We start from the raw sequence: 25,026 nt of genomic DNA, 5'->3' as shown, positions 1-25,026 counted from the left end.
TGTCAGTAAAAAACAACCGCTTGTCATGGCACTTCCTCCTCTGGAGAGACAGCGACAGGTCCCTAAAAAAACACCCACATTTGGTGCCTGAAAAGCAGCTGTCAACACAGTAATGACTCACTAAATCACAATCAGTTTAGATGTTTGTTGGCCTCCAACAGTTGTCTGCAGCTTGAGAGGCGTCTCCCCAAGGTTTCACAGCATCCACCATCTCCTCCACCTCCTGATGAAGTCAGCTCCTATACTACGGCACTTTAAAATGAAACCTGCATATGAAAACCTGTGAGTTATTGTTAGGAGTTATTGTATTGCTGGCACAGACTGAACGGCTCCCACTGGACCCGCGGGGTGTCACTCAGCTTTAGAGGGTGGGAGAGACAAAGTGACAGAGCTGTAAAGCCGAGCATCACATTGTGCAGTCTGTAGGGGTGACCCATTGACTGGCCCATACGCACTACTATGGAGTGGCTTTGGATCGCCGTGGCAACATGTATGCTCACGTCCCGCTCTGTCAAAGGTAAGTGCTAGAAAAAGCAGGAGGGCAGAGCACACGTGAGGCTGTGTGCCTGTATTTATTGTTACAACAGCCTCTGAAACAGGGCCTGTTTTTTTTAGATTGTTTATAACGTCATCATCTGCTAACAAAAAACATTTATGAGAAAACCTGTTTCTATAGAAGCTTTTATTTGTGCTGTAAATGGTTGTAAAAGTACTTGTTTAATTTATAAAGCAGTGTTTTCAGTAGCTTATTGGGCCATTTTAAAAAGTTTTAAATGGACACTTTGGAAATAATTCTTCTCTTTGAGGCAACGATTGGTGGTGGGAGTATGAGGAGGGGATACGGCACTACAGCAAGGAGGCCCTCAACAAGGTACTGTTGTACACATGTTTTTACCACTGACTCTAAAAGTGCTGTCATTGTTAGACACTGGATACTATTTAACATCTAATTCTCATGGCAGAATATTATTTCGTTCTCTGGCTTTAAATTTTGTTCCTCATTTAATTGATTGATTGATTGGTAGCTTTATCAATGGGCAGAATCGTGTAACAATGAGTAACCTACTTTTATCATAAGCGGCACAGGTTGACCACATGGACCAGCAGGTATTTGGAGTATGCACACATCAACTAAAGACAGGGAGCAAAGGGTCAGTGAGTGAAAAGCTAACGTTGCGCTGGCTATCAGACAGGTTTAATCTCAAAGCTGCTCTATATAGAAAACATTCAGTCTGTATCTGAACAGAGGAGACTCGAAAGTTTGACGCCTGACAGTGATGAAGTGTCTCTTGTTTCTTCATCAGGAGTTTCCAGAGAAAACTCGACCAGTGAGCTTCAAGCATCCTGTGTTCCAGTGTCCAGACATGAGTCCTTCTCACTCTGTCCCCACCTCAGGTCTGTCAAGGTCACATCCCCAAACCAAGCCTCACATCAATCCATTACTTGAGAGCTGAAACTTCTGATTCATTTCTTCTTTCTCTGCGTCTCCATCTCCAGTTGAATATGTGAAGGCGGCAGATATCAAAGTCATCGCTGCCTTGGGGGATTCTCTGACAGTAGGTGTTATTTGCCAATACAGTATAAATAATACAATATGCAATTAAAGTCATGATGACTAAATGTTGCAGTGACAGCAGTGCAGCCAGACTACTGTTCTCAGTTTGCTTTTTGGCTTTTTTAAAAGCAAAAACGTGAATTGTGAAAGCAAGGGTAGGCAGTTTACTTTGGGTTTAAAAGCTTCAGTCAAAGCTTCAAGACAGTGGTTCCCAACTGGTCCAGCTAGAGGGTCCAGATTTCTCCTTAGTCATTAGTTCAAGGTCCACATAGTTTGATACTTGTTTTTGGTGTTGCTGTCTGTTAGTCACTCACTCTAGAAGGAAATAGCCTTTCACAATAAAAGCTCTGTGCCGAAAATTTACTGTTCTTAAAACTAAAGTGTTTTTTACAAACTTGACAAGTTTGCCAGTCACTTGCGGTCTGTTCAGAATGAGCCCACGACCCACTTTTGGACCTTGATCCACAAGTTGGGAGCCACCGGTTTAAGAGAGGGAGAGAAAATGTTGCTAATAGTTTAGCATTCTGCTAACCATAGCCAAAGGCTCACGGCTGTGGCTTCAAGTTCATGTTTATGTAGCGAACGTTAGCTAAATCCTTGAATCACAGTGTGTCCTCCACCACACACCCCACCGCTACAGACCACCTGGCTGGGAGGAGAGCGGGTAGAAGCTTTAGAGACTGACCTCCAGCCAGCACAAACTCCAGCTCCTTCCCACTGGATCAGTAAACTTTCTGTTGCTGCCATTACATGGGACAGACCTGGCCACCAGCGAGCTGTGACACCCAGCGCCGGGGGGTTTGTGCTGGCCGAATTCAAGCTTCTAGAGCTGCCCACTGATGGACCACCTCTCAGAACTGCTGCCCGCTCTCCTCCCAGCAAAGCACTCCACGGCGGCAGGTAACGAGGCAGAGAGATCGTGGAGTGGCGAGCTAGCTAGCTAATTTGTAGTCTCATAAACAGAGAGAGCAGGGCAAGAAGGAGCCGAGTGAATGAGCTGCAGGCAGCTATACAATGAAATGGGATTAAATAAATCAATGTTTGGGAAACACTGGGTTACTGTATGAAACGCATGTACAGCGCCTTGCAAAAGTATTCACCCCCCTAGGAATTTTTCACGTTTTAAAACCTCACAACCTGGAATTAAAATGTATTGTTTGAGCATTTGCATCATTTCATGTACAGAACATGCCAACAACTTTGAAGATGTGAATTTTTTTTTTTATTGTGAAGCAAACAACAAAAAGGCCCAAAAACAAAGAACTTCAGTGTGCATAATTATTCACCCCCCTGAAGTCAGTACTTTGTAGAGCCACCTTTTGCAGCAATTACAGCTGCAAGTCTCTTTTCATAAGTCTCTATGAGCTTGCCACATCTTGCAACTGGGATTTTTGCCCATTCTTCATGGCAAAACTTCTCCAGCTCCCCCAAATTGGATGGTTTCCGCTTGTGAACGGCAGTCTTCAAGTCAAACCAGAGATTTTCAATTGGATTGAGGTCCGGGCTTTGACTAGGCCATTCTAACACATTTAACTTCTTCTCCTTAAACCATTCAAGCGTAGCTTTAGCAGTATGCTTCGGGTCATTGTCCTGCTGGAAGGTGAACCTCCGTCCCAGTCGCAAATCACAGGCAGACTGAAACAGGTTTTGCTCCAGAATGTCCCTGTATTTAGCACCATCCATCTTTCCCTCTATGCGGACCAGTTTCCCAGTCCCTGCTGCTGCAAAACATCCCCACAGCATGATGCTGCCACCACCATGTTTCACTGTGGGGACGGTGTTCTTGGGGTGATGGGATGTGTTGGGTTGCCGCCAGACATAGCATTTCCCTTTGTGGCCAAAAAGTTCAATTTTAGTCTCATCTGACCAGATCACCTTCCGCCATACATTTAGGGGGTCGGCCACATGCTTTTTGGCAAACTCAAAACGTGCTTTCTTGTTTTTAACACTAAGTAAAGGCTTTTTTCTGGCCACTCTTCCATAAAGCCCAGCTCTATGGAGTGTACGGCTTATTGTGGTTCTATGGACAGACACACCAGTGTTTGCTGTGGAACTCTGCAGCTCCTTCAGGGTTACCTTTGGTCTCTCTGTTGCCTCTCTAATCAATGCCCTCTTTGCCCGGTCTGTGAGTTTTGGTGGTCGGCCCTGTCTTGGCAGGTTTGTTGTGGTCCCGTGTTGTTTCCATTTGGTGATTATGGATTTGATGGTGCTCCGGGGGATCATCAAAGATGTAGATATTTTTTTATAACCCAGTCCTGACTTGTATCTCTCTATAACTTTGTCCCTGACTTGTTTGGAGAGCTCCTTGGTCTTCATGATGTGATGCTTCTTGCTAAGTGGAGCTGCAGCCCATTGGGGCCTCTCAGAAAAGGTGTGTTTATACTGACACATCATGTGACACTTAGACTGAACACAGGTGGACTTCATTTAACTAATTCTGTGACTTGTGAAGGTAATAGATTGCACCAACGCTTTTTAAGGGGCTTCATAGCAAAGGGGGTGAATACATATGCACATGCCAATTTTCACTTTTTTATTTCTTTAAATTATTCTTTTATATATATTTTTCTCATTTTACTTCACCAACTTAGATAACTTTGTGCAGATCCATCACATGAAATTTTCAGATGAAAAACATTTAAATTACAGGTTGGAATCTAACAAAATAGTTAAAAAGCAAAGGGGGGTGAATACTTTTGCAAGGCGCTGTATATGCCCGTGGTCAACTGGTGGGAGGGGCTTAGATCAAAATTCTGCTGTTTCTGTTTTCCCTTTCCCAGATTTCTGCCTACCTCAGCTGTAAATGTCAATTGACATTTACAGCATGTTTACAAAGATACAAAGTGCAGCTGACAATACCAGAAATGCAACAGATGTCATTTAAAGGACGGACTCACCTCCTCAAAGAAACAGACACACAGTCGAGATTTCTTTCTTTTGTCGAGGCTCTGATGATATAATCTCACCAGACGCTGTGTCTTTCCCTTTCAGACGGCCATAGGTGCCAACGCCACCACTGTCCTCGGGATTCCCATTGAGTTTCGTCACGTCTCGTGGAGGTAACAGAAGTTATGTGTGAAACATGTGCTGGGTCTTCTATGCAGATAATAATTCCTACTGTAGAGGTGCATGTAGACAGCATGTGATATAAGTAGAACTCATAACTCTAAAGAAAAATGGTGCTAAACCCGAAAGAGTTTTTTTTTTGGCTCCTAACCATAGGGGATCCTATTTTGGTGCTACATGGCACCTGTCTATTAAAGATGCTACGCTGCGCCTTTGTCAAATAGTGATACATATAGTCATTAAATGTGCCATATAACTGTATTTTGTGTTAAAGTTTTGAGCCTGAGGGCCCATTGATAATGCCAGATAACATCAGGGACAAGTCAGTGTGCTTCTAAATTTCACTTCTACTTTAAATATGAATGATTATTAATAATTTCTTATGAAATGTTGACTTAAAATACTCAGAATCATATACTTAATACTTACGGTGAAACACAACATGTCACCTTCTCAAACCTTTGAAACTTTTCGTGCACATGGGCACAAGTGTGTCCCTAACCTAGTAAGTAATGCCAAACACTGACTGTAGAAATGACTACAGGGTGTTATAACATAAGATCAATTCATGAGAGAACAAATAAGTTTTCTTCATTTATTCATTCAGTCTTGAGGGCTTCTTTAATTAGATATTGGTCAAATCGTGTGCAGAACTGAAACAGTGTAAAGAGTATATGGCTGTCAAGTCTCATTTGTCCAGTTACACCCAGTGTACATAATTCAAACACTGTTTATGGACCCCAGTGTGCAGAAATATTCAAATACACTATTTTGAAAAATAGCAATGTTCCTTTTTCCCTCACCAAAATTTAGCACAGGTTTGGGGTGTTATTTGGCCCAGTTTGCGACGCAATAGCATAACATGGTTGGTAGCGATGGACACCTTAGGTCCTCCAGTTTAATATGATAATTGTGTCTTCACTGTAGCTCTCACCTTCAGCTCTGCCTTTTCACATGTTTTTCGGTCAGACATTTGGCCATCACCTCTCTGCTCCTTTTCTTTTTCTGGTTTTCTCTGTACCCTGGATTTTCTTTAAGGAGCCCCTGATTTTCGGAGAGGCATTCTGACTTAACTATTCAGGCTGCAGTCTGCCGCACATGTTTAGATTAGTGGCACTTGTGAGTTCTACACATCGTGCTCCTGACCCCTGCTATCAGATGGTCTACGGACCACCAACATTTTTCTGTGTGATGTGCATGCTTTTGATATGTTACATGGTTTCAAAATGGCGGTCAAACATATTTGTTTTTAAATCAGAGATGGATTTTGCTCTATTGAGGCATTTTTGCCTTTATAGAGAGGATAGTTAAGTGTGAAGGGGGAGAGAGAGAGGGGTAATGACATGCAGCAAAGGGCCACAGGCTGGAGTCGAACCTGGGCTGCTGCGGCAACAGCCTTGTACATGGGGCGCCTGCTCTACCACTGAGCCACCGACGCCCCAGATGAGACTGTTTTAGAGTGTTTTTATATTTGTAGATATTGCTGTAAAATATTCTGAATATTTAGTTTTGGCACTAATGGAATTTTCTGTCACATCTCTTCATCTTGCAGCATCGGAGGCTACGGGTCATTTGAGGATGTCATTACTTTGGCAAGTAAGATGTTTGAATCAGGGACGATATCTCTGCAATAACTACACATTATTGTGTTATTGTATTATTGTGAGTGTACTAATATAATTAGGTCTTAAAAGTCATTAAACAGTCTTGAATTTGTCTTGATCACCACAAACATTTTATCTACTTTCATTTATCCATCTTTTAATTTCTTTTTGTAAAAGTGAGTCGAGCTCTTCTATGTGAAAGTTCTCTTTACATCTACGACTTGTGATTACTTGTTGGTAAATTGTAGATTAAACTGACTCACTTTAATAACCTTATTCCTATAATCTACCTCTGCACGGGACCACATTCATACTACTTTATATTCACAGTGCCTTCCGAAAGTCTTCACCCTCCTTGGTATTCTCTCTATTTTGTTGCCTTACAACCTGGAATTTAAATGGATTTTAATTTGGATTTTATGTAACGGACTCCTCAAACAAATGGAAGAAGGGACAGTTCTCATCATGCTGAGAACACCATCCCACAGTGAAGCATGGTGGTGGCAGCATCATGCTGTGGGGATGTTTTTTATCAGCAGGGACTGGGAGCCTGGTCAGAACTGACGGAAAGATGGATGGCGCTAATTACAGCGAAATCCTTGAGGGAAACCTGTTTGAGTCTTCCATAGACTGGGACTGAGGTTCACATTCCAGCAGCCAATGACCCTAAACACACTGCTAAAGCAACACTCCAGTGCGTTACGGAGAAACCGTTGAATGTCCTGGAATGGCTCAGTCAATGTCCAGACCTTAATCCAATTGAGAATCTGTAGTATGATGTAAAGATTGCTGTACACAAGCGGAACCCATCCAACTTGAAGGAGCTGAAGATGTTTTGCCGTGAAGAATGGGCAAAAATTCCAGTGTCTAGCTGTGCAAAGCTCATAGAGACGTACCCAAAGAGACTTGCAGCTGTAATCGCTGCAAAAGGTGGCTTTATGCGGTATTGACTTTTGCATCTTCAAGGTGGGAGTTATGTTGTGTAAATCAAATGATACAAACCCCCCCATAATTCCTTTTAAAGTCCAGGTTGTAAGATGTTTGCCAAGATTCTCAGTCATCCAGGTCATGGTAATCTTAAGTGCTATATCGTAGGCAACTGGACTTGCTGGCGTTTCTTGAAGACATTTCGCCTCTCAACCAAGAAGCTCCTTCAGTTCTAAATGACTGATGCGGAGTCGCAGGCTTTAAACCATCTTTCTTCTCTGGCCAAGATGTGAACATTGCTGGGGACACTGCTGAGAAGGGACACCTTTTTGAGGACAGCATGTTCACATCTTATCCAGAGAAGATGTTTTGAAAGAGGCGTGAAAGAAGCCATCTATGTCAAGCTGGATCGACCATCGTTAAACAGAGGAGGTGGCCACGACACCACTTATCACCCTCCTATAATGCAGTCTTGGGATCCCTCCCCAGACGATTTCACATCCATTCACACCTGGTCCCACCTGACCCTAACGACTCACATGGTGGCCAGGTGGGTCAACGACTCACATGTGACCCCAACGACTCTGTAAGGGTTCACACCCACACAGAGTTTAAAGCCTGTGACTTCGCACCAGTCATTTAGAACTGAAGGAGCTTCTTGGATGAGAGGCGTAACGTGTTCAAGAAATGCAAACAAGTCCAGTTGCCTACGATATAGCTCCAGGTTGTAAGGCAACAAAATAAAGAGACTGCCAAGGGGGTTGAATACTCTCGCAAGCCACTGTACCTGCAATGCTTAAATAAGAAACAGAAAAATCTGTCTTCAATTTGATTAAAAAAATATCTTAAAAATAATTTGTGTCTGATATGTGTAGACCACCCAATAAACCGAAGTCAGCAAAAGAAAATACACACAACATCATCTTTACATGTTTCTCTTCCACTTGTGTTTTTTAGACATCATCAAGCTGTTCAATCCCAATCTGCTCGGCGCTGCTCCCGGCAAGACAATTCACGGGATGCAGGCTCATATCAGCGAGACAGGCTTCAACCTGGCTGTGACTGGACACAACACCTTGTAATGACTCATCAGTGTGACACGAACTGTTTTCGATCGGCACAATGTGCGCTCTGTGACCTTCTTTGTGTTATTAAGTATTTATGATGATTATGACATATGCTGTTGTTTGGTTCTTCTAGCAATCTCCCCGGCCAGACGAGACATTTGATTGACACGCTGAGAGCTTATGAGGTACAGTGATATCCTGTTTATTTAAAAAAATATATAACAGAGGGATGATGAAGGTTATAGAGCTGACTATTAAAGTGTTCCTGTAGAAAAACTCTCACCCCTCTGCTGTCTCTTCTTCAGGGTCTGAACTTCGAGGAGGACTGGAAGCTTTTAACCATTCTCATGGGCATGAATGACATCTGTGATTACTGCAAAGATAAGGTCTGTCTTTCTATTCTTTGAAATTCATTTACTTCAATAAAAAAGGCTTTTTACAGAATGACAGATGTGTTTATTAATCTCTGCAGAGTCTCCATGTTCTCTCCAGGTTCTGTTCTCAGTGGATAACTTCATTCACTATATCACCGTCTCCTTGGAAATGCTTATGAATGAGGTAAAGTGAAAGAAAAAGGAAACAAGACACATTTGGTCTCAGTGAGGTTTCAGTATGGTGCGGTGATTCAGCGCAGGCGTCTTCTTCATGTTGTGCTTCAGGTTCCTCGTATGATCGTTAATGTCGTGCAGATCCTGCCCATGCAGACTCTGAGGGAGGTGCAGAAGCCCACCCCGGGGTGCCTTCTCCAAAGGTGAGACACTCATTCTTAACATTCATTCATTCATTTTCCATAACCACTTATCCTGTTAGGGGGCGCTGGGGGGGTGGAGCCTGTCCAAGCTATCATTTCTTGAGAGGCAGGGTTCACCCTGGACAGGTCACCAGACTATCACAGGACTGACACATAGAGACAGACAACCATTCACACTCACATTCACACCTACGGACAATTTAGAGTCACCAACTGACCTATGGCTAAGCCACGCCCCCTTCACTCACTGGACAAACTATCAACATTCAGTGAGCGGCGCTATGGCAGGTGTCACAGTACACGGCATTTCACAGGAGGCAATTGATGATTTTTGGGGACATAACGATCAGATGTCATTGAGAAGTAACCAAAAGGGCCTAAACTACGCATTGGAGGGATATATTCATCATTTTATTGTTGAGAAGGTCGATGAAAAGCTTAAATTACAAGCCAAAATTTACAGGTCACAGTGTACGCTTGTGAACCGCATCTGGTTGCCGTCACCATCAAAGACAACAAGTTAAAGTGCCACTGAAGTTAAGGTTTTTGGCTCAGAATATGAGAAAAGGATAACGGCCTTTTTACCATCTTTACCAAGAGTGTCTCTCCGTTAGTTTGGTGCTACAGTATTTACACTGAATCATTCAGCATAACGTTTGCCAACCTTTGTTATCTCTGCCATTACAGATAAGTTAATGAAGCTAAGCTCCAGAAGTTAACGTTAGCTTAACTAGAGCCCTTTGGACAACAGCTAACAATGATGTACGATCACCAAAGTACAAAACTAGAACAAAATAGGCTAATGAACTCCCAGCAAACAAGGTGACATGATGAACAACGCAGCTAGGAGCTAACGTTAGGCTAACTTTAGCTAACGTTAGCTAGAGATGTTAAAGATAACTTTATATTTCTTTCCAGCAAAGTGACAATATGTTGCCTCAAACACAATGTTGACTTACCTTAGAACAGATGTAGACATCATTGTTAATCTTATTCACGTTGAGTTGATGTTGTGGTCTAACGTTACCACACAACTTTATCCAAAGGAGACACTTTTCTCGGTTGAGATGTGGTTTAAAGTGTAAAAATACACCTGGTCGCCCAGCCTCTCAGGATCTGCATGTACCCCATGCACACCATTTGACCATTTTTAAACTTCAAATCTCAGAAAAAGCTCATAAAACCAAACAAACACCATGACATGGATTGTTTTGTTTCTTGAAATCAGAAATCCTCCCCAACCAAAGACAAGGACACAAGACTGCTATGTATGAGGCGGGAACTGCCCATTGTTCCGACCATATTAAACTCATTGTTCCGACCATATTAAACTCATTGTTCCTAAGTCCGTTCCGAAATCATCATGATGCCCTGTGGTTAAGGTCTGGTTAGGTTTAGGCACAAAAACCACTTGGTTAGGGTCAGGAAAAGATCATGGTGTGGGTTAAAATGAAAAAGAAAGTGGCAAACACATAAACCGTGACCCTGCTTCGCCTCAAGCCTTTCCCAGCTGACCCAGAGCCCGTCGCGGCGCACCATCAAGATAGAAATACGCCCGCCGGGAGCTGTTCAGCACCGCGGACCGTCGGACTAATGGGATGTCAGACCAATGACATGGACCCGTATTAGGCTCGGGTTATGATGAATCAACGTTACATCCTAACAGGAATATAGACATAGATGGCACCAGTGTTTCGGCAATGTTTGCATAGTAACTTACCTAAATGGTTGGTGTAGGTAATAAACATGAATATTTAATATTGATTCAAGTAAAACTGAAGGCTTTTGCGAGGACACCTACATGTTCTGTTCGTGTTTTTAGGAGCAACCAGGACTCACACACACACACACACACACACACACACACACTTGTTGCTCTGAAACGGTGATGATCCTCTTCTTGAGTCTGCTGTTGGAAAATTGATTTTGACACCTAAACATGCAACAAGCAGACATTTTGATGCTGGCCAACAGTTTTGATTCGTTTTTCAAAGCTTGCTAACTCATCTGGATGACTGGAACAAAACTCCACTTCCTTAGGAAAAGAGAGAGACGACTGGTTGCTCTGTATAATCAAACGTAGATCAAAACCTGGTGTTGGGTGCTCATGGAGAACAGGAAATAATAGGATACACAGGAAGGCAATCCAGGCCCTCCAGAAATATAGAAAATTAGGAAGGAAGTATTAAAAAATCCTTTATTGTAGTGGCTAAATCATTAAAGAGCAAACAGGTTTCGACCACTGCAGGTCTTCATCAGGGCTTTAAAAACTTTTAGGTCTTTTGACGATGTCCGCAGTAAAAGGTTTCTTACACGACTTATATAAGTGTGCTGTTAAAACGTGAACGCTCCGGTGCATGAACACTAAGAATGGACCTCTTTGTAATGTAGGAGACATCTAGTGTCCAGTATTTAGTTTTGAAAAATATACAGTGATCTGGATTTTTTTAGTAAGAAAGAAGAAGTGGAGTATCGCATGAAGGGATCTTTAAAGAAGCCAAATCCTGCAGCAGAAGCATAAACTACTGTATACGTACTTTACATGTGGCCCTGGCCCTTTTTGTGCTCTTTGTATTGCAATGTTGAGTATTAAAAAAACATCATAGGAATCTCACGAGTTACTTCAAACATTTTACACCACTTAATTAATTCTGCACCAGATTCCTCAAGTTTATACTGTGATTGTTTGACCTCTCTCTCTCTCTCTTTCTTTCTTTTCTTGTGGCCCTTTCTGCAATCTCCTTTAATTAAGGTCTTTCTGCTCGTGCCTGATCGAGCCAGTAGCCAAGTCTCCTGAGCTTCGGGAGCTGATAGAAGTCAATCTGGAGTTCCAGGTACAGTTAATACCTCTCAGTTAATGGAAGGTGGATGTTATCCATGATGGGAAACAACACTTTAAATCATTACTGACTATCCTGTGCGATCATAACTCACTTTATTTTGAAAGTGCATCTACTAATCAAACACTAAATGTACAAAGTTGTGTATGGACCCCAAAACACGGCATATTGATTTCATGCCAACAACTCTCTGTCACATTTTTTTCATGCTTGTTGTTCCTATGAATTGATTTTTGTGTTTCTCTCATCGACAGAAAAGACTCGAGACGCTGCTGCTGAGCGATCGTTTCTTCAGGAAGGACTTTGCCGTCGTACTCCAGCCCTTCCTGAAACACGCTGACCCTCCTCGCCTCCCGGTAATCAATCCTCACTCCAAAGGCCACAGCAGCATCACAGTGGCAGAGGTGTCAGGAGATGAATCAGTGTGACCCTCAGCACAGTACTGATTGAATCATTAAGATGCCGAATGACAGCTGCTTGTTAACACGAGGCTGAGAGTGAGAGCGAAGTCACGTTTCACAAATCAACAACACACTCCATCAGTAAATCTACACCAGTGTGTGTGTTTTGTCTCCCTGAGCAGAACGGGAAGATCGATATGACCTTCTTCACTCACGACTGCTTCCACTTCACCATAAAGGGGCACGAGGAGCTGGCTAAAGGACTGTGGAACAACATGGTGAACAATGAGTCACGCTGCTTGTATTTAATGGCACAGGAGGTTAAAGGTCCACAATCACCCCCCCTGCAGTTCACAAGGGTTTATTATGTGAAGAAATGTCACAGCAGGATTAAATACAATGAATAATTTAACAGAAGAAAGCTGTAGATCAGAAGCAGATGAAAATGAAGGACGGCTTTTATTAATCAGTATTTTTTTACTACAACTACGACAAAAACCTTCAACATATTTCAAGATACAGAACTTTTTTATTTCCTCCATGAATTAATTCTCTGTGTCTTCCGCTCACAGTTTCAGCCTGAGGGAGGAAAGATGATTGTGAGCAGCTTCTCTGACCCCATCAGTCTCATCTGTCCACCCTTGGTAAGACCAGTCTCTATGTGATAATGTTACGACACCGGAGCAGCGTCTGCGTCTTTATTCTGAAAGTTTAAAGATTTTTTTTAACAGCTAAACTAAACAAGAAGAATCTAACCTTCACTCTAAATACTGTTTTATACTGAAGGAACATAGACCAGAACTCCTGTCGCCAAATGCATTTTCCCAAGGATGTAGCTGGCTTTTCTATTAATTTCCGACATGTTCTCATCTCAGCTCGTCAAATGCTGCTGCTTTGTCAGTGGACCTGCATGTCAAAATATGATGCACTACATTCCCTCCGGTGTCTGTGTTGGACTTTCAGGGATGGTGCCAATTGATGCTTGTTACATATGTTGTGTCTTTTCAAACTATGCTTCCATTTTCATATGAAATGCATACTGTAGTTTCCGCTCCTTACATGCATCCTGTCTTTTTCAAAATAAATGTACAGAGAAGGTAAGTCACTTTGTTTTTAGGTTTACTTTTGGCAACAAAAGCACATGGTCAGGTTTAGAAAAATATATCATGGTTTGGCCGACAATATGTTCAGATGTTACTGAGGTAATGTAACATCATGTGACATCCATCATTTGTGTAGCATGCTGAAAACATTTTTAAAATAACTATGGTCATTTATACTTATTTATACTTTATTTTGGTTTTTCACGGGAAACAAACAGCGGGCCCCCGGATGAAAGTCTGGTGTTTGTTTGATCCATCCACCTCCCCTCCCCTCCTTGCTCTTTGTAAACACACATTCCAATTTGGCCCCTCCTATCAGGCTCAACTCCGCGCTGCCCCTACCCCNATGAAAGTCTGGTGTTTGTTTGATCCATCCACCTCCCCTCCCCTCCCCTCCCCTCCCCTCCCCTCCCCTCTCTTCCTGCCAAACTTATACAGACTTTCTCAGTCTTCATACTACGCCCAAACTGCTGCCGCCAGGTGCGTATCATACTGCTACGAAGGGTGCCTCCATGTGTCCGTGTCGGTTTGGTTCCTTGACAAAGTGGCAGCATTTGACGAGTTGAGAGTAAAAACAGGATTCCTCCCTTTGAGGAGACAAATTGATTCCATGGATTTTAGCAGTGAATGAAAATCATTTTGCTGAGGTTTCAACTTTTTGTAACATAGATATTCAATCCCAGTTTAGATTTTATAGCCACTTTGTTGTTATCAGGCCATTAAATGGACGTTATCAGCGGTGATGAGCATCAGAGATATGGGATAGTACGGACCTGCCACACCTACCATTAGGTAAAGAAGGTCAGCATCAGCCCATGAAGTTAAAGGTAGAGTCTGGAGGATTTTCCAGTTGCTGTTTGTAAACACACATTCCAATTTGGCCCCTCCTATCAGGCTCAACTCCGCGCTGCCCCTACCCCTCCAGGCAGTTGTGTGTTACACAAAATGATTCAAAGCTCAATCCTCACACTACATCAAGCCATATATTAGCTAAACGTAAAGTTATTTGCATCGGTTGATAGTCGGAATTAGCCTCCACAACAAACTACGTAGGAATTACAGTTGTTGTAATAGAAAAGTTGATAAATTAGCAAACTAGCACAAGCTAACCGGCCTGTATTTGGGATTTACCTGTCCAACAGAAAGCAGGCCAACTCCGTGTCGCTGTACATCCCGAGCCTCTCCTTCAATGCTCGAAAGCGGGTGAAAGCCACCCCGATATTCACACGAGTTTTGGCCCGTGCTTTATCGGCTCGGCGTTTTGCCTCACTCACATTGAATTTCCTTTTCTTCGTGGGTATGTCTGTATCCGCCATTTCTCCCGGGTGTACAGAGCCCGGAGGTACGGAAGAAGGCTTCACAGAAGAGGTTCAGGCAAGGCTCGTGCTGGTGCACGCTCGGACACGCTCCGGCACGGCACCTGCGCTCTCTCATTGGCTGGGAAAATCTCCGCCCAGAAGCAGTCCGAGCTCACAAAAACATCAAAATACAGATAAAGGGCAGGAGCTCTGCAAACAGAGTCACTACCACACATGAGTAGAAGCCCATAGGTGATGATTAAGCAGGATTTCATTTGTATATGTCTATTTTTTTTTTTTGTTTGAAAATCCTCCAGATCCTACCTTTAAAGCTTCTTCCAGAAAGGGATTTCTGCCAGTTTACACCCTGCTATGATCTTTTTTTAAACCTAACCATGTCATTTTGGTGCCTTCACCTAAGGAAAGTGAAACCTAACAAACAACATAACCAACTGGTGATGGCCATTAAAGAGGCTGATAAAATCCCACTGGGGTTTTTTGTGGAAGTTACGCTGACATAGTTGCCAGCAGACGTTATTTTGCTGTTAAACAGAAAAGTTTTAAATGATCAAATTGACTAGTTTCACTTGATAATTTTCACTGTGTATGTACATGTTTGCTTTTTGTCCATCTTCTGAGTTCTGGGTTTGTTTTTGGTGTCTGACTCAGATGTCAGAACATATTTTAGGTTCTGTATGAGACATTCAGAGCATTAATATAGCAGCAAACCACTAGCCATGTTTCCATCAGCCTGTTTAGATGCGCATCTAGAAATATCGCATCGGAAAATTATGATGGAAAGCCGGGTTTTGTTTGATTAAAAAAAATGTTGATTCACAAAATGGGGGATGGAAACAGTTATGTTCGAATTAAGTCTGATGTAGCGCACCTCTCTCCATGGTGATATCCACACTCCGGGTCGGAAAGGCGGTAATGCATTTACAAGCTGGTTGCCAACCGCCAGAAAACGTAGAAGAAGAAGAATGCGAGCGTACATCTGCAGGTGTACATTTAATGGAAACACACAGGATTCATATTTCTTTTAATGCACATTTCCCAATGATTCAAATCACTTTTGGATGGAAACATAGCTAGTGTTTGCTATGTAAAGATATAGTGGAGTAATGGCATCCTGAGCAGAGACTGAAGTCATGCTCCCTCTTGTAATCAGAGCTTCTCTGTGGTTTGTCCTGGTTGAAATGTTAGTGCATGTGTGCGTCCCAATGGCTAGCTCATTTTCTTCGCTTTGCACTGCACTCAAGTGGTGGCTACAGCTGATACCGGGATGGCATCATCAAGGAAGTGTACTGGGCACACTCACATTCCCCCTTGGTTAAAAGCATAATCTTGGGGGTGCCTGGTGGCTCGATTCCAGCCTGCGGCCTCTTGCTGCATGTCATCCCCCTCTCTCTCCCCCAGTCATGCTTAGTCTGTCCTATACAATAAAGGCAAAAAGCCAAAAAAATAATCTTAAAACCATCACTGTTGCCATTGTTTAGCACTTTTAATAGAGTTAGCACTGTTAGCTGTTAGCTGTGTGTTGCAGACAACTCAGACAACGCTCTAGATTTCGCATAGAGCTTCGTTAAATACACCAACAAATACTTTGCAGAGCCGTCCCTGTTTGCAACTGCTTTACCATGTTTGCTGTACTGTTGTAAATCAATATCAAACTCTGTCACGCTTTGTGAGGTGTTCCCCAATGGTGTGTAATCAAAGAGCAGTTTGTTATATGCTTTAACATGCACAACACAAAGTGATTCTCACCATATTCTCCGGGTCTCATCCGTAGGAACACCCGTACATCTTCACCCGACCAGTTGCAGCCAGATCAGGTCAGCCCCCGCAGCCGTCTGGCGCTCTGTCACAGGCAGCTGTCTTCCTGCTGCTCCTGCTCCTCGTGGGTTTGACATGTCCTGGACTTCTGTAGCTTTCACTTTGCTGCATCTTTTTTTTTTTACAACCATGACACTGCTACTTTTCTGTTATAAGGTGATACAGCAGATCACCTGCGAAGGAGAGTCTGTGAGCCACTGTTTGCAACTTTGCATGTCTGTGGCCTCAGTTACAGCATGGAGGAAATGACTGTGGTTTAAAGCTCTGGAAGAGAATGTGACAGTAAATCTATAGGCGTAGATTTCAGGAAGGAATGCAGGGGACACTTTCCCTTTTTACATCCCTAATAAAACATGAAAGCAGCAGAGGACTTTGACAAAATTTAGGATTCTAACACCATGAATTGATGCAGAAAACACAGGTGTTGGTGACACTCAAAACCTTCTGGCAGAGGACCCAGAATCCTCAGTTTCACATGTGTCTGCCCAACGTTGGAACGAACCCTACGACCTTGCTGCAGCCTGAATATTTCACTTTTAGAGGCGGTTGGAGGTGTAGGTGTTGTCATCTCTGCACAAAGATGATTGACCTGCTCTAAACACACTACATGTGGGGGCAGGGTGGTCTGCTATGTTTCTCCCACATGTGTAATTAGAATAATACACTATAGGTCCAGTTTTGAGGAAAAGTCCTGCTGCTGTAGTGATACTGTATTTTATATTATAAATTGCATATTATTTTGTAACACACAAGTAACACTTTTGTGGTATTTATAAATTCATACATAAAATATTAAACTAACTATACTCTGCCCAAAACAGAAGTCAATGTCTATTAAGTATTTTCCTGAAGAACTCTGAACCTTCAGGCTGCGTTCACATGAACTCAGGTAGACAAACAACACTCCTGGGTAACATAGGAAAAACAAACAACCAAACAAACAGTGCGACAGAATGGCAGGACGGTAAATCAAAACATATGGGTCGACCCTGTTGCTAGGTGTGATGCTTTCTCTTAACAGATGTGATTGGTTGTCACAGACACGCCCGTGTGAGCCTGTAAAGCAAGGTTTATGCTACTGCGCACCTATGACGCAGAGGGCTTTGCAGAGGCATTGCGTCCCTCTGCAACTGACGCAGAGATGCGACATTCACCTCCAAAAAATTGTAACCATGCGTTGAGGCAACGCAGACCCAATGCAGAACACAAGAGCTATGATTGGTCCTTCAAACTACATAATTTCCAGCATTTCGCAAGGTTTCACTTCCTGCTGCAGTAGTTTCAAAAGTCGAGCCATTCAACGGGCGTACAGACCATCAGCGCAGTCGGCTCTCTCTTCATTGTTGTTGTCGTAGCATTTGTAACAAGAGCATTTGTTGTTCAATGTCGATCATTTCGAGCTCCAGCAACAGTCTTTCTCTCTTGGTCGCCATCTTCACTGTGACTAGAGCAAAGCCAGAAGATAAACAATGAACGAGCAGCGACCATAGACGTCACAGAGTCTAGGTTGGTATATAAAAGAACACCACTCCCCCAAGTGCTTTGGCAGGGAATTGCATAGTGACATAGACCAACAGGACGCAGAACTATGATAGGCACACAGCAACTGCGTGCACGTTGTGTCGAGTGTACGCAGAAGCATAAAGAAACTTTAAGGTGTGTGGACATGAAATGAAGTGCTGACTGTGTTAGTGTGATCACTGCTGATGGAAGGTTGAGACAGACTCAAGTCATCACTGCTGCACTGTTGTGTTTTTCCAGTTTTCAAATATCTTAGTGTTGTGATTATTTTGTCTCTGACATTATAGCGTTAGGTGGGAAATGTGTGTGTATCCCTGATGACATCAACCACAGATATTATTCCTGCACGATCTTCTCTTATAATTTCATTTACTCACTGTCATCCAGCGTTTGGTGAATATTTCTCTGACCTCTTTGTGTTTCCACCATTTTCTCCTCTGATTAAGAAACTCCTCAGCCTCTTAAAAGCCCTCCTCCCTGCTCCTGATAGTTTTTTACCTTTGGAGCTCTTTTAAGGTCTAAGATGCTCTGTGAATAACTTATCTTTACAAGGACCTAGTCTTAACTTTAAGGGGAAATTCTAAGAAAATGTCACTATTCTTAGACTTTTCTGTGAATGTTGTCACTGGGAGCAACTCTGTGCTCTGAAGCTTTGTGAATACGGCCTGGCCTCTGTCTTTGAGGAAAACAAAAAGTTAGAATATTTTAACTTTGAACAACACTGCCGTCTACCTTTTATGTTACCGGTATTTTCTGCCAGCCTCACTTAATTTTACTCTCCTGCTCTCGGGGTGGTGGCCACGTTGAAGTCATGGAACTGTGGTGTAGTTTATTTATAGCCTAGAAATGACTTCTGGCGATTGCATTTATGCCTCAGATATCACTTAAGTGGTATTAATTTATGAAAGTTATCTTGCTGGACAAAATTTGTAAGTATCATGAAACTTTCTGCAGAAATCCAAGATCCAACAGAAAACTCCCCAGGAACTGAGCGATGCTAACTTCTGGGCTGGTCTACAAAAAAAAGCAATCCCTGCAGCACTCTATTTCAACTTTTCTGGTATTAACAAAGTGTGTAATGTTCAAATTTGTTGAGCTGACAGTGAAAATATTGGAATCTTCCAGACAAAGTTCCAAATTGCAAATTTACCTGGAAGGCGGATGGAGCTTAAAGTCTCACTTCCAGCTAAGACAGATTTACATGTGCAGCCACATACCGTTGTCCTGTTAGAGCGCCCCGATCAGTTCACTGAAATGATTTAAAGATGGAACAGGATGTGTCCTCTTTATCACCCACAGTAAATGTTACCAGAAAACTGTGACTTTTTAAACCAGAGACAATTTAGTCACATCTGTTCCTCAGATCTCCGGGCGGCTGCTGGCCCACTTTCACGTCTGTGTCCTCCAGCAGCTGCTGGATGTTTGTACCGAGCACTAGAACAGGCAGAGTAACCCCACACAGTGAGCACGCTGAACAACAACTACAGATATCCTACACACTGCTGGATGGTGAGCAGAGGAGTCGTTGTTGATCTGCACACAAAGTATCACCATGATATATGATCACCTGCAGATGAGTTCCCTGCTCACGTGTCTTCTGCTTAAGAGCGCACAGTACAGTATGTATGGACTGTTTAACTAGTATAATTATGAGAGCAGGTGGAAGCTATATTAAGCGCAGCCTATTTGCTCAGAAATGTTAATTTAGCTTGTGAATGGAAATGAAAAGCATGCAGTGTTTGTTCAGCATGGCAGAGTTCAGCTTTACAAAGCAGGATGGGATGCTTTTCTAAAACCCCATTCAATGTAAACATGTCATTTGGACACTGGCTTTAATGGAGAGGTCCATTTCAATGTGTTTATTTAGTGAAGCCTCTCAGTCTGTTATCCAGTACACTGTTAACCACACTTTAGGATCTAAAATATATATTAACTGTGTCCCCGTTTTCTGCCGTCTCTCTTGGATATTGCAGCGAGCTGAATTTCAATCAGTCCTCATAGCCGGAATTCATTATGACCTTATTATTATTGCATTCAAAGAAAAACCCTCTTCATGATTAAACAAAGCCGTTGACGGTTTATGCGGGACAAATACGGGGCTGACGCAGATTGGCCTTTATTGTCTCTCTGAAAACATAATGAGATCTTTGGGATCTCAGTGGACGGAGCAGGAGGAAATTTGAAACAGCAAACAGTGGAGCCCGCGCCCTGGAAACCTCTTTGTCTGTCGGGTTTTTAATGAATGTGTCAGTAACAAAAGAGAAAATGACCTCATGTGCATCTGGTCCTCACCGCTTATGAGGTGAGAGAGAGCAAACAGCTTTAGGATGATCCACAGGCTGGTTGGAAATACAGTGAGCCTGTTCCTAATAAAAAGACTTTTATGTAACAACACTGTAAAACATGAAACTCAATTGTTTAGTTTAATTAAAGGATATTTAATGAAATCACATGTTTAAATAATGGATAATAATACAATAATGCCAAATCATAGGGCAATGATTGTTAAGTCACAGTCACTTTATTAGGTACACCTTGCTGGTACCAGGTTGGACCCAACAATGTGCTGGAAACATTCCTTAGAGATTTAGGTCCATATTGACATGATGACATCACACAGTTGCTCCATGATGAGAATCTCCCGTTCCAGCACATCCCAAAGGTGCTCTATTGGACTGAGATCTGGTGACTGTGGAGGCCATTGGAGTACAGTGAACTCATTGTCATGTTTGAGATGATGTGAGCTTTGTGACATGGTGCGTTATCCTGCTGGAAGTAGCCATCAGAAGATGGGTACACTGTGGTCATAAAGGGATGGACACGCTCAGCAACAATACTCAGGTAGGCTGTGGTGTTTAAACCATGCTCAGTTGGTACTAAGAAAATCTCCCCCACACCATTACACCACCAGCAGCAGCCTGAAGCGTTGATACAAGGCAGGATGGATCCATGCTTCCATCTGAATGTGGTTTTTCCAATCTTCTATTGTCCAGTTTTGGTGAGAAAACCCGTGTGAATTGTAGCCTCAGTTTCCTGTTGTTAGCTGACAGGAGTGGCACCTGGTGTGGTCTTCTGCTGCTGTAGCCCATCTGCTTCAAGGTTGGACAAGGTGTTGTTGCTTCAGAGATGGTCTTCTGCACACCTTGGTTGGAACCAGTGCTTATTTGACTTCCTGTTGCCTTTCTATCATCTTGAACCAGTCTGGCCATTCTCCTCTGACCTCTGGCATCAACAAGGCATTTTGGCTCACTGGATATTTGCTCTTTTTGGGACCATCCTCTGTAAACCCTAGAGATGGTTGTGCTGAACATCCCAGTAAATACTCAGACCAGCCCGTCTGGCACCAACAACCATGCCACGTTCAAAGTCACTTCAATCACCTTTCTTCATCATTCTGATGCTGTGTTTGAACCTCAGCAGCTCGTCTTCACCGTGTCTACATGACAGTTGCTGCCATGTGATTGGCTGATGAGCTTTTTGCATTAACAGGCAGTTGAACAGGTGTACCTAATAAAGTGGCTGGTGAGTTTATATCTTAACTACATGAGCTGGAATCTGTCTCTGCTGTGCATAAAAGAGCATTTTAGATGTGAACATCTACATGTTGTTGTGTAACTGTGACTCAGCTGTCAGAAGCATCAGTCTCTAGTGATGGTGACAGCCGGGTGTCACAGTCACATTCAGATTCCTGACATCTACACTCAGTGTTTCTTTCTCACTTTATTACAGTGATGCATGTTTAAACATGTCTGTCCATTCTCCACTGATTTTGGTTTCAGTGTGCTCTTCTCTTCCACTCTATAGTCCTTAGAAAAAGACTTAACAATATAGCAACGACAGTAAAAGAACTCAAACACAGACCTTTGGCTCTGACGCTGCTTCCATCAGTTTGTGACTTTGGTGTTTTAACAGGTTAGTTCATATTCACCAAAGTCACACAACAAGACAACAAACTACTGATGGAGGCAGAGGTAGACCAGCAGCTCCTGTGGTCAGCCAGGTAAAATTACAGTTTTTGTCAATGGAGTCTGGCTTTAAAGAGAGGATAGATACGTTTTCATTGTTAGTTCAGTCCTTCCTGTCAGAAAGGGCTGTCTGATTTATTTATTTGGAAAGTACACGCATACGACTGGATAAATGAGACTTGAATTTTACTACATGAGTTGTGTGAGAGTTTGTAAAGAGACGTTTTGATTTAGTTTTGCTGTTGTTAAACGTGGACCCCATTTTACTTGCATCAAGAATTTTCTCAGTTTTTGGATTATTCGTTCACCGTGGAGGCATGCTGGAAAAACACAAGGTGAGTAACTGATAAACAAATGTTCATTTGGGGAAAGGGGTGTGCCTTTAAGGGTGTGTGATGTTTGTACCATGTTCTGACGGGAATATCATTAGTTTTGCAGGTATTGGACAAATTACAATTTTGACCTGATGGTGACTCGAGAGGGAAAGTGAGAGGATTATCAAAGATGGAGGGATTCATCATCTGGTAACCTTGAATGGATCAAATTTAGTGCCAGTGTGTCCAGTAGAAGTTGAGATACTTTATTGAATAAGTAAAAACGTTGAGCTATTGGCGGTGATAGAGGAAAAGTCAGGGCAACACCAGAGTCAGTAGGATTCATCCTCTGGGGACCACTTGTTTTACAGGTAACTGGATTTTATCTAATTTGATGGCATGTTAATAAAACTGATAGTGAATTAACATAAGGTGAAACCTACAGTAGGTGAGACGTCAGCCAAAGTGCAGACCACTGTTCAAGACAAACAACAAACACCAGAACTGGTGATTACTGTGTTTCCAGTGGCTTTTCAGCCTTTTTAAAGACTGGGTGTCTTTAGTGACTTGTTGCTGATTTCCCACTGGGGATAGCGCCACAAGAAGTGTTTGTTTTTTCCCTGAGACATTAATGTGTTTCCTGCCAGAATAGTGTTTTTTGTTTTCTGTATTTCCTGTGGGCATAGTGCCACAGAAAGATTTTTTTTGTTTTTCAAACTGAGACATTGCTGCATTTCCTGCGGGGCTTGTGGCTCCAACACTGGGTGCTTTAAGCCAAAACATGTTTTTTCCAAACCAAAACCAAATGTAACATGTCTGTGGTTTGCAGAAACAGTAAGAACAATGCCAACATGTTTCTGGTGATTGTGTTGCAAAGTGACTTGATCATGTATTAATGTTAAGCAACAGGAAGTCATAATCCACCCTACATTACTTCACACATTATTTATTCTTCTTTTGTTCTTATTATAAAGTATCACCAGCAATTTTAATCTACATTAACATAGTCCAACAGTCGACAGTCAAACGGAATCCACAACCATTTTCAAAATGCTGATATTGATATTTATTTCAAACATGTAAAGAAAAGACATGAACATACACACGAGCCTTTTAACTTTGTCACACAAAAATAACTCGTGTGTGTACATAATAGTGATTACCAAATATATATCCTACAAAAACAGATCGCGGAGCCCTCTTGATTTTAAGGGGTGTCATGATTTTAATGTGTTATGTGTCATTTATGTTCATTAATGTGTCAAAAACAAATATAATTAAGGGTTATATTAAAGCGTATTCATTTATTAAAAAGATAATTAAATTAATTAATATAGAAAAAATGTAAAATATGTAGCACAAGGATACGGGCGTGTGTAACATGTGTACGAGGGGGCACCACAGTCTACAATGGTAAAAATATTGGTCCCTCAAGATAAAGGTTGGGCACTGGACGCTTAATTTCCCCTTAGCTTAGGGACCTACATAAATGTGGTGTACGGAAAGCCTTGAAATGTTTCCTTAGTTAAGGTAAAAAATGAAGCATTTACTGCACTGAAGGAGATTTTACATTGGTAAAATGTTTGTTTTGAGCTTGTGACACCTCACTCTGCGTTCACACCGGGCGCGAGTGAAGCGAATTATTCACGCGTAACGCACGAGTTTGGACGCCGGACCATTTTGTTAATTTGTGTTATTGCGTCAGTCGCACGAGTAGCGACACCGTCCATTTTCACTAGATAACAACATCTGGCCCGCCATTCTCTCCTCAACCATGGCTGAGATAACCACCATCGCTGCTTTGTACCTGCTCTGGAAGTCCCAGATGCGTCGGAGGGCCAAACGCTGTCGTTTTTGGGTTCACCCTATCCTGCAGAAGCACATCCAGCTCGGCGAGTTTCACCGCCTCCTCCAGGAACTCCGTCTGGATGATAGCCGCTTTCAGCGGTACTTCAGGCTGACTGGAGCCCAGTTTGAGGACCTGTTGGCGAGGGTTGGCACCAGGATCTCCCGGCAGGAAACCAACTACAGGCGCTCCATTTCAGCTGCGGAGCGTCTGTCCGTCTGTCTCTGGTGAATAGCAGTTTATTGTTGTGGATGTCAGGGCGTCAACACGTCACTGCAAGCTACATCAGTTGTGCTAACTGGGGCTAATGCTAGTGCTAACTTTGTTGATAGAAAAGTACAGCCGATAGTTGGAATCAATTTTCAAAACTTACCAGGCAGACCGACCTCCTCACTCACTCGCCAGGTCTTTCTTGGTCCGAAGCTTATAATTTGGGGACGTAATGTCATAAAGCGCAGGGTGGCCACAAACAGCTATTATTAGCTTGTCCTCCATTTTCGGAACAACGCAGGGCAGGGGACGGGCGGGACAGCAGCAGGTCAGTGACGTCGGTGACGACAGGAAAATCTCAACCCTGATAGGCTGCCCCGACACAGCATCAAGTGAATATTTCGCTCGAGTTCAATATTTTGAACTTACGCGTAGAGGCGAATGACGCAAATTTTGCGTGTTCGCTCCATTCGCATCATTCGCTCCGCCGGCACAAATTTGCGTCTATTTGCGTCTTTACATTGACTTTGTATGTAATCTTATTGCGTGAAAAATTTGCCTCGCGCCCGGTGTGAACACACTGTAAGGCCTTTTGTCCTATAGTTAAGGTAACTTTAAGGGATTCCTTAAATATAAGCAATGTAAGTCCAAGATAAGGAGAGACCCTTAAATACTTAAGTGAACATATAAAGAAAACCTTGAGGTGGAGACTTAAGGGCGTT

The 25,026-nt window shown here is 42.7% G+C and overlaps 2 protein-coding genes across 3 annotated transcripts in view; one reads left to right on the top strand and one right to left on the bottom strand.

Annotated features, from left to right (window-relative positions):
- Positions 1–17,249, top strand: LOC126398281 (phospholipase B1, membrane-associated-like). The gene is made up of 16 exons (XM_050057489.1): positions 1–517; positions 807–871; positions 1,305–1,395; positions 1,498–1,556; positions 4,547–4,614; positions 6,174–6,217; positions 8,110–8,230; positions 8,353–8,404; positions 8,525–8,605; positions 8,712–8,777; positions 8,879–8,970; positions 11,723–11,804; positions 12,065–12,166; positions 12,394–12,489; positions 12,784–12,855; positions 16,405–17,249. Exons 1-16 carry the CDS (start codon positions 460–462, stop codon positions 16,540–16,542), a joined length of 1,287 nt encoding a protein of 428 aa, XP_049913446.1. The 5' UTR covers positions 1–459; the 3' UTR covers positions 16,543–17,249.
- Positions 1–25,026, bottom strand: part of LOC126398287 (zinc finger protein DPF3) — a 423,217-nt gene that overhangs the window by 260,286 nt on the left and 137,905 nt on the right. The window lies entirely within an intron of this gene.

The sequence above is a fragment of the Epinephelus moara genome, chromosome 12, assembly GCF_006386435.1.
Source record: "Epinephelus moara isolate mb chromosome 12, YSFRI_EMoa_1.0, whole genome shotgun sequence".
NCBI classification, from domain to species: Eukaryota; Metazoa; Chordata; class Actinopteri; order Perciformes; family Serranidae; genus Epinephelus; species Epinephelus moara.
Note: the sequence above shows the minus strand (reverse complement) of the source record. Positions and strands in the feature narration are given on the sequence as shown.